Source organism: Helicoverpa armigera, chromosome 23 (assembly GCF_030705265.1).
Source record: "Helicoverpa armigera isolate CAAS_96S chromosome 23, ASM3070526v1, whole genome shotgun sequence".
Classification (NCBI taxonomy): Eukaryota; Metazoa; Arthropoda; class Insecta; order Lepidoptera; family Noctuidae; genus Helicoverpa; species Helicoverpa armigera.
Genome location: NC_087142.1, coordinates 9,345,899 through 9,363,058, shown reverse-complemented (window position 1 = coordinate 9,363,058; position 17,160 = coordinate 9,345,899). Strand labels below are relative to the sequence as shown.

The following is a 17,160-nucleotide window of genomic DNA, read 5'->3' as shown; positions in this document are numbered from 1 at the left end:
TACAATGCAATGTGATATGATCAGACATTCGATCACATAACATGAAGATTTAGATAAAATTAACCGCAAAATTACAACCAGTCAACCGCAACACGTAGGTAAATAGCTAATAAAGTAAACAGTACGTATAGATTTTTTACTGACAAACAAACATCAGAGTTTCATTCTCTTGTAGTATTTAGAAAAAAGTCACTGTCATGGCGGCTATTACTCGTGATATATACCTAGTTGATGAACATTTCACTAATGGCTTTCTTTCCTCTGGAGATTAGCACGCGTTTGTTAATTTACTATTTTTTCAGGCGTGTTTTACGTGAAGGTAGTTGTAGGAGGATTACTAAATCTGCCTTAAAATCGTAAATAAATGTCCTCCCGGAAAGCAGAAGTGCCTTTCGTTCCCGTAAAATGAAGTTGAGTTCTTACATGAGCCAAGCATATTGCCATCAGTGGCGTTTAAAACTAGATAACTTGTAAATTCGGCATTGTAACATCATAATTATGCAACCAGCTCGATGACATTAGAATGCAAATCGTGAGAACTTCCACTTAAGAATATGAAATGTGCTTACTCACTTAAATGTTCATATTAACTTCTTAATGCATGTCTTTATGTCACCGGTTACGTTTGGAGGTCACTGCATTGAGGTCGTCTTAGATGATGGTTTACAGAGGGCCTAGATAGACTTTAATTATATTCTAAACAAGTACAGGATGTGCTTCCTTAATAATTATGAAAGGGAAAGTAACTGCATGTGCTGTCAATTTCGCAGTCAAATGGCTGTTTGAATACAGTTGCAATAATGTATAGAAGATAGATTGAAGCCTTGGGAAAAATATAGGATAGTTTTTATCAATGGTGTCTTATGTTCCGAGCTAAACCTGAGAAGAGAGCTTGTGGTAGAAATATTTAGTTTATTCCCATTAGCAATACCGAACGTTAGTAATCGGTTAGAATGTAGACTACATTTTAATTGGTACTCTAAAATCTTAGTCATCGTGTCGGGAAATTGGTGTGTTGGTCATGTCGCCAATTCTATGAAATTTTAACACATTGAATCAATTAGGCGCAGTAATTATTTTAGAGTGTGATCCAATCCAGTTATAGGCATTATGAACTCATGAGGAAATAACAATAATTAATTTTTGTACTTTATGAATGGTTCTATAAATGGATTTCAGTAATATACGTTACCATAATCCTCATGAAACGTCGTCCCTCATTGATTTCCAAAATTGTCCGTAAGAATCCCTATAGATGTTTTTTTTTTTAACGTCAGACAAGTGGTGACGGCATCTATCGACAACTCGTTAACTTCTTGCTGCACTATACTGGGCTTTGTGCTATTTATTCCCAATAAAAGTCAATTAGTTTGCTGTCTATAAAACTTATTTTCTCACTGCTGTAAACGATGCAGTTACTGGGTCAACGGATCGAATCAGATCATTGTTTCCATTAGCATATTGTTGTGAAGCTCTGGAAAGTTCTTTTGTAGCTTTAAAAATATAATTGCAATGTTTTTTTATACCGTTTAGTACCTACCGGAGCATCCCAACCCCTTCTCTGAGCTTTTGATTCTGTCAGCCACACAAAGGGCTATCGTATCTATAGAACCGTAAAAGCCAGTTGCTATCTTGGAATATGGACAACGGTCAAATCCGCCTACGTCCGAAGATGCGAAATCTTCAAGGTCAACCCAACTCTTACTTCGCCGGTTTTTTACAATGTATCTCGTTTAAAGGTTAGGGGACAGTTATTTATTTTTCTACCGTTAGTGTAATCTTCTGCCCACAAATGTCATTAAGCGTGTTCCTATATTCTGGAGATTAAAGCCTTCGGAAAGTCGGACCGTTTTGATAAATGGGGTGTTTATCGACCCGTCTGCCCCTAGACTAGGTCGCCGGAGCGCTAGACTAAATAGCTCGCAGCTTTAGAGAATCTTGGAACTAAACCTAGCCAATAAAATATCTCGTACTAGTCGCTACAGAGGTTTTATCCAATTTTGGATGTCTCCATGTCAAAGGGTTTTCTGGCAGAGTTGCATTAGGCTAGACTGTGACATCATCCGCCTTATAATGAGATTACCATAAAAAAGACATTTGTTCTCTAAACAAAATTGTAGTATTTGCTCGTTTGTCATTTTTATGGGCACGTCTTCCGTTTCATTTTAATTATTTTATTCTTTCCCAGACATTGGAATGGTCTCTTGAGCCTAAGAGAGCTATTGTTTGTTACGGATTATGTTCTGCAGTTCTCATTAAATAACACGTTAGTTTCTATCAGATATGGGTTTATAGTGACCTAAGGCGGCCAACTTTCCGAAAACTGAATGCGGGACTTAACCTTTCGTGAAAGACGCATTGAAAAATGATCGGACGGAACTGATAAAATAAAAACCGTAAGCAAAAAGCTATAATTTAACCTATCAATATCGTGTCACAGCACTCACAGCGTGCACTAATGTCTTATTTTCAAAATCATTAGGCCTCACGAGTTCAGTAAAAATAAAGAGAACGAGATTATATTATAGGTAATCTGTTTCCTGCACTGTTGAGCGTGCGCGCAGGTGGGTGTTGTGTAGAAGTGTGGTAGAAAAATAGGGATGCGGGACATGCGGGACGCATACAACGTTTTGCGGGACTATTTTACTAATAATTTCAAAACGGGATTTCGTCAAGCATTGCGGGACGGTCCCGCAGAATGCGGGACGGTTGGCCGCCTTATAGTGACCTCTTATCGCATTATTTTATTTCTAATTAAGGAAAATAGATGTTATGAATACTAATCGCACTAAGTGTAAGAAATGTACAATAGTATACCCTTATCATTATCAAAACTTACTTGCATTACGTTTTGATAAGCAAAAGGCGTACCTGTCGACCGCATAAAATGAATCACTCATTAGTTCGACTAAAAAAGGATAAGACGAACTGCGTCATTTGACACGAAATTCTATGACGATGATAATCTAAATTCTGTGACGTCACAAGTCATGTAATCTTTCATGACGAGGTGTCGTTTGTTCTCGATTCACACACGCGACACATTCGATTAAAATTTTGGTCAGCGCTTTCGTAACAAAATGGTTTATTATCAGGTCAAGTGCGGTAAATAATAATTTTGTTACGCTGTCCGACCCGACCTTCGTTGCGACCTGGTGTAATTGTCTTTTTTTCTATAGCCGTTGTCTGTAGCTAAAATGCGAAAGTGCTTATTGTGTGCCATCACGCACGAGGTGACTGGAATTTGTGGGATAACAAAGCAAAAGAATGCTGGGAAATACACTAACTATGTCCTTATTAATAATATCAATGGGATTGCATGCCTAGCGTGCTTGTCAAGCGGGAGTGAAAAACCGATTTATTTACCCCTCCTGTTTTCGCCTGTGACTAAATTCGTTACGAGTTTTACGACATTTTAATGAGATTTTCGGAGGCGGCAAATGCTGGCTGTTTGGTTTTATACTATTGATTTTACCTTGAAGGTCGTAGTGGTAGTATTCACAATCTACAAAGAAAAATCACAACAATTAAATTAGGAACTAATAAGACCCAATGGAACCCCCTACTGCGAATATGTTCTGTACTTTTGACACGAATTTTACGATAGATAACTTAGAGTAGGTACTTCGGTATCCACGTATCAGAGAAATCATCAAATGCGTTGAAGATTTCCAATATTCTGATCTATGTATATGATTATATGATCATTACAAGCTGAATTAAGCACGCTTTTGCGATAGCTCGATATTATCTGATGCTTGATAGTTTTCATCATATGAAGGAAAGCGTGAGTACCTACTGCCATTAGTTGAATGAAAACATCAAGTTTGATGACAATCTGTCTTTCCATTCAAACAGTTTGCATCCAAACAATTTTATCTATTGGACTGACAGCTTTTGCGGAGGACGAGATAAATAGAGAGGAAACTTGAACTGGTTCGTGTTTCAAAAACTCTTGTTGGTACTGAGTGGGCGTATTCGCATTAAAATGAATTATTTGTGTCGTCCTTAGAAATTATTTTCATTTAACGCTGCAAAATAACTTATGCTTTAATTTCAAAGTTGAAATAAACCAGATTCCTAAGCAAAGTCATGACGTCCGTTTGCCCTTGAACTCGAAAACTCAAATATCTCCGGTTACAATCTTAAACGAATTCTTCATTTAACCGACTCGAGAGGTCTCAGGACCTCAGTCAGGAAGCTATGGCAACGGCCTTTAATCATGGATAAGATTATGTCGTTGAAGATATCCAAGATCGAATTACTTAGAGATAATTTGTTAAGTCTTAAGGACAGACCCCTCCAATGCCAAAGGTCGCCGCAAATGGCAAGATGTTGCTAATTTCTGAGCTTTGTAACAACTTTTTTTTCTTTAGAACTCGTTATACAGTTTATGTTGTTGCTATGATGATGCAATGGGGTTTCCATATGTTTGTAAATGTAAATATGTACATATTTGTAGCTGTTTTGATTTTTAAGTTGGAAATGACAGATTTCGATTTTGGTATCGATCATTCATTAAAACCAGTCAGGTTAGGATTCTCGATTTTCAAGTTTCGTACTGCGAATCGAGATAGCGCATTGAAGTTATGAATGATGATTTAATTTTATATCTTTATGCAACTTCCGTTGTTCAGATTTTTTATGCAATTATTCACATTTATCTTGCTTAACAACCAACAAATCACTAGAGACAGAAAATCGATTTATTTCCATTGTTGCTTTAGAATTATTAACTCACAATGCCAACGCTAATGGATATCAATTAGTGCTTTTACAACGTATAAGTATAAGTTTGCTTTGGAAGTACAAAGTGACATAATTTATTCTACCCTGTAAATAATTTACGAACTAGCTTTCAACATGGGAACATTTTAGATCGATATAAGAGGTACAGAGCCAAAATTTATAGGCTTGGAAAGCGTATTGGTGATCAAAGTATAGTGGTATTGCGACCGAAGTGGTTGGTCTATAACTCCTTAATATAATCTCCTAGATACCCAAGATGCTAACGGAGCAATAGACGGAAAAGGTTCCGAAATAGTTCGGAATAATTGAATATAAGGAAGGCTGAAGCAAAATGGAAGTCTGCTTTCAATATTTACTGTAAATAAAGTAGGTTAAATATGATGATACGCGTGAAAATTAATCTGACGTTAATAAAATAATCACATGACATGGCCAAAATGTGTCTGGTTCTGCTATGGAGATTATATTACTTTAATTATTTTACATCTGTTTTTATATCTTTGACCGATATGCGAGGGTATCGAGTTTACCACCATGCCATGGTTACAATTAAAATTATGATAAGGCACCTTGTTGGCTAGCAATTGTGCTGTAAACAAATAACTGATAAGAAATCAACTTCACTATCGTTTTTCCTGGCCATTAACTTGTCATCCGCTTTGCCCTTGAGTCTTTGAAAATTTAAAACATTTTAAACATAAAACAGTACACCAATGACAGTACTGCAGTTGTCGAATTTCCAATAACCGACATCCCCAAAGGATACTTAGCTTCCTCAAAGCGTTTTCTTCATGGAACAGTAAAGTTCGTCTCAAAAATGCGATCTTGAAACCACAGATTAAAGAATAAACCTGACTGTTGCAACTCAGATCCTCAATATACACGCCATAGCCTAGTTTGAGGGTCACTACTAAACCAAAACTGTAATTATTTTTGAAGAATAATGAATTTCTAATTTGATTTCATTTGTTTTTTACAGATCTAGTCCACTGCACAAACGAGCCCAACGTGTCGATACCACAGCTCGCCAACTTGCTGGTTGAGCGCACACAGAACACCAATTGGGTGGTGGTGTATAAAGCTCTAATAACTGTACATCATCTACTAGCATATGGGAATGAGGTAAGGCCACTACTTTTACTTTCACATACATATTAACCATTACTCCAAAATATGAACCACTCGTACTTCATTCATAACTTTGCCGTTTACTAAAGCCAGTGCCTTTGCGCATGCACAGGGTTACAAATGGCTGACTTCAGAGGGGTTTAGTTATTTAACGAGTACTGTAGGAATGAACCATGCTACTTTGCGGATATTTCAATAAGCATCCTGCAGTTTTCTCTAAGACATGGTCTTTGCATAGTCGACAAATCTACTATTGTATTTACGTCTTCCTTATCGTGAACGTGTTTACAAACATCAATTACACAAACAAATATTTGGCCTACGATCTAATACGTAATGAATATCTGATCTGTGCGATAGTATAGGGAGTGAATCACGAAAGTAGTGTAGTAGTAAATAGGTACTCTTCGCTTCTTTAAGACCAGTTCTTAATAGAAGTATCTATGTGTTATTTACGGGCACGGGTCTTGTGGGTATAGGATCCAAGCATTCATAGATAGATAGATGCTTTATTAGGTAACTAGCTTTCCGCCCGCGGCTTCGCCCGCGTGGAATTCGGTTATATTGCGGTATAAATCACAACTATAAGAAAACTTCTCATTCCCACGGAAAAATCTAAGAAGCACGATGTAACGCTGGATACGATTAGTTGTTAAACCAAAACTGAATGGTACACTATATTATACGTTTTCCCTTGTGGAGCAAAAACATGCAGATTTTGGGCACTGGAAACCCGGGAACACGCTACATAGAGCTGACCATGCGAAAAACAATGTTTTTCTAAGTGTACTCCAGCAACCCTTAGAGTTTGGCCTTGCTCTTTATTAATGGTCATTGCAAATGAAACCCTTATAGGAAATTGTAGTCTTTTAAATTGAAATGGGAGGTCTGTTGGAATAATCGGAATCCGAGGAATGAGTACACTTTCAATAGTGGCTGTAATAATGTTCCGCCCAAGCTGAGTGACACGCAGCCTGGTACCATTACACAGTCTAGGGGCATCGAGATTACGCATGAGCATCACCGGAACACCTACTTTTAGTTTTAATTTATGAGAAGGCACCCCAGATAATTCCAAAGAATTTAAAACTCCACAGGATATGAGGCACTATGTTCTGTTTCTATCACTGTGTCTACAGATAAATATTCAGTATTTTCTCCCATAACTTCATTCAAAATATTTTCATTTATTTTAGTGACCGTTTCATTTTTTGGTGCTAATATTGCGCGTTCGCAGAGCCGTTGATCATCATTTATATGAGCGTGTAAGTCAGTATAAACTTTTGCTACCAACTCCGATTCGCTGCCCACAACATTACAAAACTCTTCCGTTAAAGTTCTCATTCCCTCTGCATCTACTGTCATTTTCCCATCACTGATTTTTAACAATGTTTCCGCGTAATTACCCGATTGAATGTCATTGAATAATCGCACTCGCATGTTTGTGGTTGTTTTAAACGACACACAGCGCCATCTACAATCCATCCATCAAGCAAACAATATTTTTGTTTTCCCTCGGGAATATCTATTTTTTTCGGGATAAAAAGTACCCTATTATTTAATCCGGACTTCTAACATTACGTCTGCAAAATTTCAAAGCAATCAGTTCAGTAGTTACGGCGTGAAAGCGGAACAAACAAACAAACAAACAAACTCACATTCCGATTTATAATATTAGTAAGGATAGGTACACCATTTTTTACATATTCGATCTTAACACTAAGAGCGATCTCTTCCAGACAACCTTAGGATGGATAGGGATGAAATGGAAAAGATTATATGGTTTGCAGTTAGGCAAGCTGATCATTAAACAATAGATAGGTCAGCACAGTCTTTAAACTAGCAGATGTTCTTTGTTGAGAATGTTCCAAAATCAGGATGAGATCCTTGTCGACAAGAATGTGAAATATCGGATAGAAATTGTTCACTGAAGTTACGCCGAATTTCCAAAGGAGTGCACATCAAATGGGCATTTGTGTACAAAGCTGTAGTTGATGCCATCCATGTTCGGAATTAGATGAGACTGGTTTGAAGTTTAGGAATGTATTTGATCAATTAGAATAGCGTGTGACGTAAGTAATTAATTCTAACGTGGAATGGGAGATTAAAAACTGTTTTTGCGTTAAACAGAGAAACTTAAGTGTAATTTCAATATATTCGATATTAGTGGGTGTCTAGGTGATATTTCACTGTAACTATGTTGCAGGATTCACATACTTAGTAGAAGCTATCCTTCCTAGCTGAAATGAAGTTTCCATCCCATTCCGGAGAGTGGTGTCGGGGCAAGTAGCGTTATCAAATGGATGATTCCACCTACATTTGCATACAAACATAGCTTACATAAATCCGAGTGCATAGTGTCTGTAGCAGAATGGCGCCTTTAAGCCCTTATCGCATTGGGGCGTCACCCTACTGACTCACTAGTAGGGACAGAATTTATTCCTGCAATTTTTTGCTGCGGAAAAACCCCAAATGTCACTTACCCTCCTACGCTTTATAATTCAAGGACCAATAAAAAGAACTGCCGGTGAAACAGCCAGCATAGAAAATGATTCCCGCAAAAGAATGCCATTGACAGCTATGTGAGGTAACACCTTATACAGTCCATAAAGTATGGACAGATAACTGTTTACGCGTTCTTTTTAGTATCAACACGTTTTTCTCCAAAGAATTTCACAGGGCTTCCTTTTATATCCATCGGGCCATCTGTTTGTGTGATGGCAGCATAACATTTTTATGACTTACGTTATTATTGGAGATGGACACTGTGAAACTCATGAGATTACTCGTTTTTAGACTTTCCGTTAATGCCGTAAAGTCTGAAACACCAACGCGTAAAAGAAAAAGAGAAATAAACTGATTCGTTCCGTTGTGTCGAGAGTAGCTAGAATAAAAGAAAATGTTATAGTCTTAAATCCATTAAGGACTGTACGTAGATGTTAGCAGTATAAAATCGCATAGTACCTACTCCTATAGGCAATTTCTCAAAGATATCCATTTTCAAGGCAAAATTTTTCTCAAAACGTGGATTATTATTCTCATAAACGTAAATGTAGGCATTGTTTGATTGTTTGTCACTTAATTTATGTATGTATTCGTCTTTGTATTCCCACGTTACAGCTGTATATACTCTGTGCATAAAACTGAGTATTTATCAATGAGTCACGATATTGCCATAACAGTGTGTTTTAGTCTTATGGGGGTATTGCTTTAAATAAATTCCATAGTTAGTACAGCCGATACATATTATACGGGTTAAACAATCAAGACCACATTGTACCTTCCGTCTTTCATCATTACTCCCGTCTCTAATCGATTCGCTTTAAGATACGCTCTGATCCAAAATAGGTTTCACTTCTGATTCAATTCTAGCTTTCAACCTGTCTCACTTTGATGTTCCACATGTTACATTAATTTCGTAAGCAATGAGATATTGTACTCCTACATCTTATTGCTTATCTAATTCCGATGTTGTTTCATCTTCGCTTTTTACGACACTCAGGGGACGTCGTATTTACTTTTGCTGAGTAATTCCTTAGTGGGTGTGACTATAGAAAACGGGACTGCGGTTTTATCATTTCTTGGAATATGAAAGCTACCATATTTTTTCTCGGGAAAAGACAGTGAACGAGTGATACTCCTACTCTCTATTTATTTTACGACTACCCACAGCAGTGGACTGTGATAGGCTGATATGATAGTCGATTAGGTTCCTCCCAAAGATAGCAAAACTTTCTAGTACGGTACTCCAGAACTAACATCTTAAGTATCCTTTGCACTTGACCTCAATAATATAACGAAGAAAATCAATACATAGTCTATAAGAGAAGATCAACATGTGGGCCGTGAACTCGATACTAATTAATGTGAATCATTCAATTTCTGGCCCATCAAATCACTGTGAGGTCACGGCGTTTATCACCACTTCGGCTATCATTTAAAAAGTAGGTCATACTAACTTTGGGGGCGTCTTGAGTCTGAATATTTGTCTGGTCTGAGTGGAAACTTGACAGAAATAAGCAGCCCTCAGCTTTGTTTTAACCCTTCTTAGTTAATAAAATCTCGGAATCGATCCAGTAGTGCCTAATATAGGACAAACATATAGTGTAAACAGAAACAGGGATTTTTCAATGCCGTTTCATGGAACACCGGTTTTTCCTTATCTGAATGTCACAGCCCAGCTGGCGTTAAAGAGCTGGAAATGTTAATGAAATCACCGCGTGCGCATAGAACTGATTAACATGAGCTTATCGGACTCCGGATATCGTAAAGTTTTAATAGTTTTATTTAATTGACTTTCATTCATTTGCAGAAAGATAAAATTCCTTCTATTGATGACGTAAGTGACCTGGGGAAGGCCGTTTCCTTTCATTGAAGAATAAGCTGAAATCGATTCGGCTTACACTTATGATGACCTATTTTTCATGCAGACTGGAGTCGACTATATCGATAGCCGGCATTCAGAAGAGAATATTTCCTTTTACAACATTGAAACCCGTGAGGCTCAATGCAGTATAAAAGAAAAATATTTATTCAAATGCCCACACGGTGTCCTTGATAGAATGTTGACACGGTTTGTAAAGAGAACGTGTTTAATGATGCAGTATCTTCTCTGTATCAATCAGATGCCTCTCCTGACCTCTGCCATACTAGGTAGTTAATCAGGCAAACCGCAGACGTGTCGTAATGCAATGACAGACGAGAGGCGGGGCAGTACGTAACTCACTCGACATCTTTACGAAAAAAAAGTAAAACGTCACAACCACTGACAGATAAATGCAACGTTGCCAAATGCGAAAAAAGTTGACATGCTTCTGAAGCGCTGAATACCTGCGTCACGTGCGGAAATAAAGTTTTTTTTCTAATTGTTAGCCGTATGAAAAGCAGCGTTCTATTTTGCGCTTTTTATTTACGATGAGATATGAAACTTCCCACACAGCGCTTGTTTACGAGAGAATGTACGTAACTTGTTTATTGTCTGTACATTGTAACAGTCGATGCGTTTACAATGCCATATTGAGATGATACGCCTCCATGATCAGTATTAACATTTGAAAGATTTGTTACATCAGCTCTGGTTTACTATCAGGGATCATATTTACTATATGGGTTATGATTTAGATAGGTTCTTAAATATTCGAAATTATGCGGCATAAAAAACCATCAAGAGCTAGATATTATTTCTGCTGCAACTTCAGTATTATGCGGTCATCGAGTTCCATGTCAACCTGGCTGTTACAGAAAATTGTCACTGTTGTTATACAGATTTTTTATCCATACTCGTGCCTTATCAAATATTAATTTGTTACGCTACGGCTATTAATTTCCCGTGCAAATAGCTGCGCGAGCGCAACGAAGTACATAATGCTATTATGTAATTTATTTCAGAGGATAATAGGGTAGTGTCCAGGGTCGAAATAATGAAATAATATTTAGTCCGCTTTTTAGATAATCAAAAAATATTGGATACGTATTTTTTCTTTTTTTAATTAAACATAAAATGACAAAGATAATACACTTCAAAATTTAGGAGTGGGGGCCTTTTACGTCACAGTGTCCTGAAAATTGTAGCAACTTGTGACGTCACACTCAACTTTAACACGCTATATCTTAACAAGTTCTGATCCAATTTAAAAAAGAAAAAATACGTATCGCTTAATTTTGGACAATCTACAAGACGGACTAATTATTATTTTTTAGGAAACTAGCCTATTTAGCAGTTATGTGAACATTTCTTTGTTGTCACCAGCACTTTGAAGCTTAGGATAAATAGAATCTGATCCAATTGGGTCAAACAGTTTGGGTTCATTAGGGAGCCTTAATTTGGACTATTCATCATCCCTATTAGACCTATTTGCCATTGAAGAAATGTTCAAATTAACCGTAATCTGGTAATCCATATGTAATGTACGGATTACCAGATAACATAAGCAGTCGTGGTATATTAGATTAAGTAGAAGTCTTACCAACAGTCTTAACATAAGGAAGAATTGCATACATAAGCAAATATGGCTCTATAGTCTCCCCATAAGAACGTCAGACCTAGTTCCCACGTTGTACGGCATGGCAGTCACTTGAGTACGACAGTGCTTCTAATACAATTATAAAGGTTATCTGGCTAGCCTCATCAGAAACTCCAACCTTCATTCCCAGTTATTGTCGCATTCACTTTGGAATAATGGAAACAACCTGTTATGTTAAATAACATCTCATTAATATCGTAATGATATATTTTACGTTTTCTGTGATCATCTTTGATATTTGTTGGAGCTCATGAAAAGTCTTCTAGACTAAGTTTTTGTACTCAATTATGACCCTTCTGCTTTCGATTAAAAGTGGTGAAATCAAGCCGTCAAAAATAATAGGAATAACTTCAACATACAATACATTATACTTAGTGTGTATCTTCGCATACTGAATTCATAAAATTGACAATATTTTTACCTCTTTAACATATAGGTACAGCTATACCATTCATATTTTTAAACGGTTTTATTTAGCTTACCCTGTTTGTTTTATTATTTATTCTTGGGTCAAATTTAGTAATTCAAATTTAAGTACCTTGCTGTTGTCACATTGATCTGAAATTTGGTACACACCTTTAATTCCGATGACAATACAATATACTAATATCAATAACATTGTAAATCCAAGATGGCCGCCGGTACAAAATGGCGGATAACATATTTTTTCCACAACCCCCTCAATATGGGTATCAAATGAAAGGGCTACTCAAGTAGAATACTGTCAGCAACCCCAGCGGGGACCAACAGGGCCAAGGCCTGCCTGGGCTGCCGGATTGTCCTAGTACATAAAAGGCCTACGACGAAACACAACGGTTTTTAGTCAGTAAGAGTCTGGCACTCCCTCACCGCTGCTGACCCATATATAGAATGAGGAATATTTGGTAGGCATTTTCATTAAATACTAAAAACTAGAAAATAAAAATCGGTAAAAAAACTTTTAAGTTAAACGGTTTTATCTTATGTGCACTGAAAACTAGAAAATAAAAAAAAACTGTTACTTACCTATAAACCTACATAGGTGGTCCCGGTCATATTAGACTAAAATAAAAACGTGGGGGCCCTCTGAAATCCTACCTATGGCAAAGCATTCTTTATACTTTGGTAGATCGTGAGCTCGGCGTTCGCTGGTGAAGCCGCTACGGCTGATTATTGATTGTCAAAATCTCCAGTTACGATTATAGTAAGTAGAAATCCACACCTATTATACCTCTAGAAGAAAGTATTACAGCAATAGTTAGGTAATGGGCCCCACGTTTTTATTTTAGTCTAATATGACCGGGACCACCTATGTAGGTTTATAGGTAAGTAACAGTTTTTTTTTATTTTCTAGTTTTCAGTGCACATAAGATAAAACCGTTTAACTTAAAAGTTTTTTCATGTTAATCAATAGTTTTGCGACAACAAACCTATTAGCTTGAAATGTGAGGTTTCATTGGTTAATTGAGGAAATTGTAGCTGTTTAGTACGCTTCTGATTTTGTGGTTAGGCCAGTTATGATACGTAATTTGCTTGCTTCATAGTCAATAGTTCCTGAATTTATTACGCTGTAATTTCATCGATTCTTAATGTGGTACAATAGGGTTGTTTCCAAGTATTCATTTAGTTAAAAATAAATAAATGCACCGAAAGATCACAAAACTAGAAACACGATAAGCTATATCATATTATTTATAACTGACCATATATTTTATAATTAATTTATGAAATCTTAATTTAGAGCCTATGACGTCACACCATTAAAAACGACGAGAAGAGACCGATGACGTCATCCTTTCTGTGACAGATATATCGAAATAACCTAATTAATGTTTTGTTTATTTGCTTCTGTGAAGTTCTGTGTGTTAATTGCATTTAAGTGATACAACTGCTAAAGAATTATGGAGAAAGGATTTATGAAAGCTGATAGCTCCAATCTGCCAAGAGTAGACTCTACTATGGTCGCTCAATTCTTTGCCAATAACCAAGATTTTTCAGCGGAACGTGGATGAACAGTTTATTTGGAGCACTAATGGTCGTATTTCCACAGTCTCGCACAACACAAACCTTGTAGACATTCATTTAATTTAAGTTTTTTGAAAAAGCATCAAATCTTTTTGAACGCGGACACAAACATAACCTCAATATAAATAAACACAAACTTTACGTTTCTTTGCACCGTTTCATTTTTCCGCGTACACAACTCAAAACATTTGAGGTATTTTGTTTTCGTGCAAATGTATAAAAATAATTTATATGTATAAAATATTATAGTTTTTGTAGCTATTTTATAAAAATACATTATAAAAATTAAGAAATCCATTAGTTGGTATGTTAGTTTTTTCTCGTTAGATGTGCTTTAAAATGTAAAGGAATGAACATAGAACGTTGACGTCACAGTCACGATCTAGCGTTTTCTGAGCAATATTTTAAGAGAAATAGAAAAAAATGTAATACATAAAAAATAAAAAGATTTGAGACGAAAAATGAAAGAGAGGGTGATCTTAAAATTATTTAGAAGCTATCTAAATAGATTTCCGAAAATTGGAAACAACCCTATTCTCCCTTTGGTATACGTAGATGACGCTGCATTTCTACCATCACCTGTCGTCATCTCAAAAGTTGCCTTTCCCTAAATCCTTTATCATTTCTTTGGTCATATTCATTATCTTTCTAGAAATTATAATTTCTGTTCCTTCATTTATGATTAATATTGACACAAAAAGAATGCGTTGTCCTTGACCAATAAGGAATACTGAAGTATCGAGTCAGAATACCCAGGAAAGTGTTTTTAATCGCGTTATCAGAAGGAAAAGAACATATGCCACACTTCTATTTTAAACGTACCGAATATTCATAACATCATACAAATACTTTAGTTAGCAACTTGCGTTGAGGAGAACGATTTATTATAACGACTATAGCAAATAAGAATGTCAACAATGTGCCTTCCCACTTGTATCAATAGACGATGTCTGTACTCTGCAAAGATACGGTGCTACTAAGGTCTATCGAAAACAAACACGATATTCTATCCTACTGTTAAGAAAAGGATTGTATGTTGTCACTTCAATGCCAAAACTCAGAATGAACCTGTAAGGCGTATATGCAGTTTCTAATCTGAATTATCACAAATCACATGAGCTATAAAGTCCAGTAGTAGACTGGACTACAATCCTGTAAGTTTATAGATCCCATTCAAATACGAAACAGACGAAATACCAGTTGTAGCTGGTCTTATCTAGATATTCTAATAGGGGCCTTGATGTACGAGTCAGGCAGGACTGGAGATCATGTCGTATAAGGCGAACTAGTGATTGATACGCGGATGGCTAGCGAAAACTAATCGGCATGTCTAGTAATCGATCAATTGCTTATACCATTTGATCTACAAACGACTCACGAACCAATCGAATGTTTCGAATTATTCAAAAGTATCATTTTTAATACCTTTATCTAAGATCATGACCCAGTTTTTCAGTAACTGCATTCTAGTGCAAGAGAATTATGCAAGCCATTTTTATCCAGCTACTTATGTAGTTTTCCCAGGATAAAAGTTACTGCGAGCAACAGTTAGTATGAAATATAGCTGTGATATTTAGCTAGAAGTCTCTCTGTCGTCGCTGTGAATCTTAAAGACTTGGGACTTTAAAGGAACGCTACGGTACGAAAAGGAATTTCCCTTTCTTTGTGACAGAAATAGCTCGCTGAATCAATTTGAATGCTACAAATAGATTTTCTTACAAGCAATCAATCAAACTGGAAGTCATATGATTCGAGTTAAAAGAGTTCCACTGTGTAGCAATGTCTATGAGCACTTGTTATTGTTCGAAGCGTCACTCTTCGTTATAAAAATATAGTGGTGGATACCTACGGCGCCAATTATTGTGTCCCTGTATCTTTTGTTGATGAATTAGTAATTGATCTAACTGTCATTGAAGGAGATTGGAAAATTGCTCAGGCCCTTGTAAAGGACGTTTGATAGAGGTTAATCAAATCATTTTGATACAAAAATATATCCTTTTCGTTTCATATTCGGAATGGGCGACCCAATCTCTTTGCCTGTGGGAGGGATGATTATTTTGGGGATGGGCCTGTCCACCCACGTGTTGTACGTGTTACAATTACAATACATACATTATTGAAAAGGTTTCTAAATATAAACGGGCACTTCAATTTGGAAATAATGTAGGTGGCCTGGCTTGTATAATTGCGTGGTGATACAGTTTTCCTTAGTAATCGACTGAAAGGAACTAATTATTTACTGAGTTGGAAGGATCTAGTATGATGATGGGTGGACTGTAGTCAGTATTATCAAGAAAGGGTATCATTGATCTTATCCTGCCATACTTTCAGTTCTATGGCATTAATAACATCGCTCTTTTGGTTCATATGCACCATCTAAAAATTCCAAAGGCTGACCTAAATGACATAAAACATAGACAAAACGGAAGCAAACTTCTGCCACCACATCTGAAACAATTTTAAGACACAATAAACCCCTTTTAATCCTGGTATACACAACAAACCCACTTCCCTAAACAAAAACTTGGTAGACAAAGGAATTACCCAGCTTATGAACAATTCACAACTCTATTATCATTCTCAGTAAAAGACGGCTTTAAATATTAACATGGAAACTGCAGGAGCTTATTTAAAAAGACATGATGCATTTGACCTAAAAATGTTTCCAGAAAATAGGGCTGTTGCTATATTGCCGTTTAAAAATAACAGCGTAAGACATGCTCTTGCAACGAAGCATGTTTATGTTATCTATGTATCTGTTGATAGTATGGGATTGGGTATAGAACGTATGACGTACGTACGTAAAGCGTATCATTGATGATGGATATTGCTTCCAGAAAGTTCTGGTTAATGGTCTTAGGTCCAGGTTTTATATTTGGGAATTGCTTCTTCATAAAAGTACGAGTATTTTTGTAGTATCTCCCTTCTTTGCTAAAATTCCATCAGTTACTTGATTTTGACCGATAACATTCCTAATTACCTTATTTTGTTAAAGTGTATTCATCGATACTAATGTTATTTTTCTCTATTTTTCAGAGGTTCACACAATATCTAGCATCGAGTAATTCAACATTTCAACTTAGTAATTTCCTAGACAAAAGTGGAGTACAAGGTATGTACAGAAATTATAAGAATCATGATGTGATGATAAGTTTAGAATATTTAAAATACTGCAAATAAAATGACATTATAAACCTAATGTATAAGCAATTATGTCTATACTATCAGTTACAATCGATCTCCTTTGTTAAAGCTT

At 36.3% G+C, this 17,160-nt stretch overlaps 1 protein-coding gene across 8 annotated transcripts in view; it reads left to right on the top strand.

Moving 5' to 3' along the window:
• The window catches only part of Lap (like-AP180), a 41,972-nt gene that overhangs the window by 5,078 nt on the left and 19,734 nt on the right, over positions 1-17,160 (top strand). For all 8 annotated transcript variants that reach the window (XM_021331592.3, XM_049837683.2, XM_021331595.3 and 5 more), the window contains exons 2-3: positions 5,729-5,871; positions 16,941-17,016. In XM_021331592.3, coding sequence (XP_021187267.3) covers positions 5,729-5,871; positions 16,941-17,016 — 219 coding nt within the window. The remainder of the gene's footprint in view (positions 1-5,728; positions 5,872-16,940; positions 17,017-17,160) is intronic.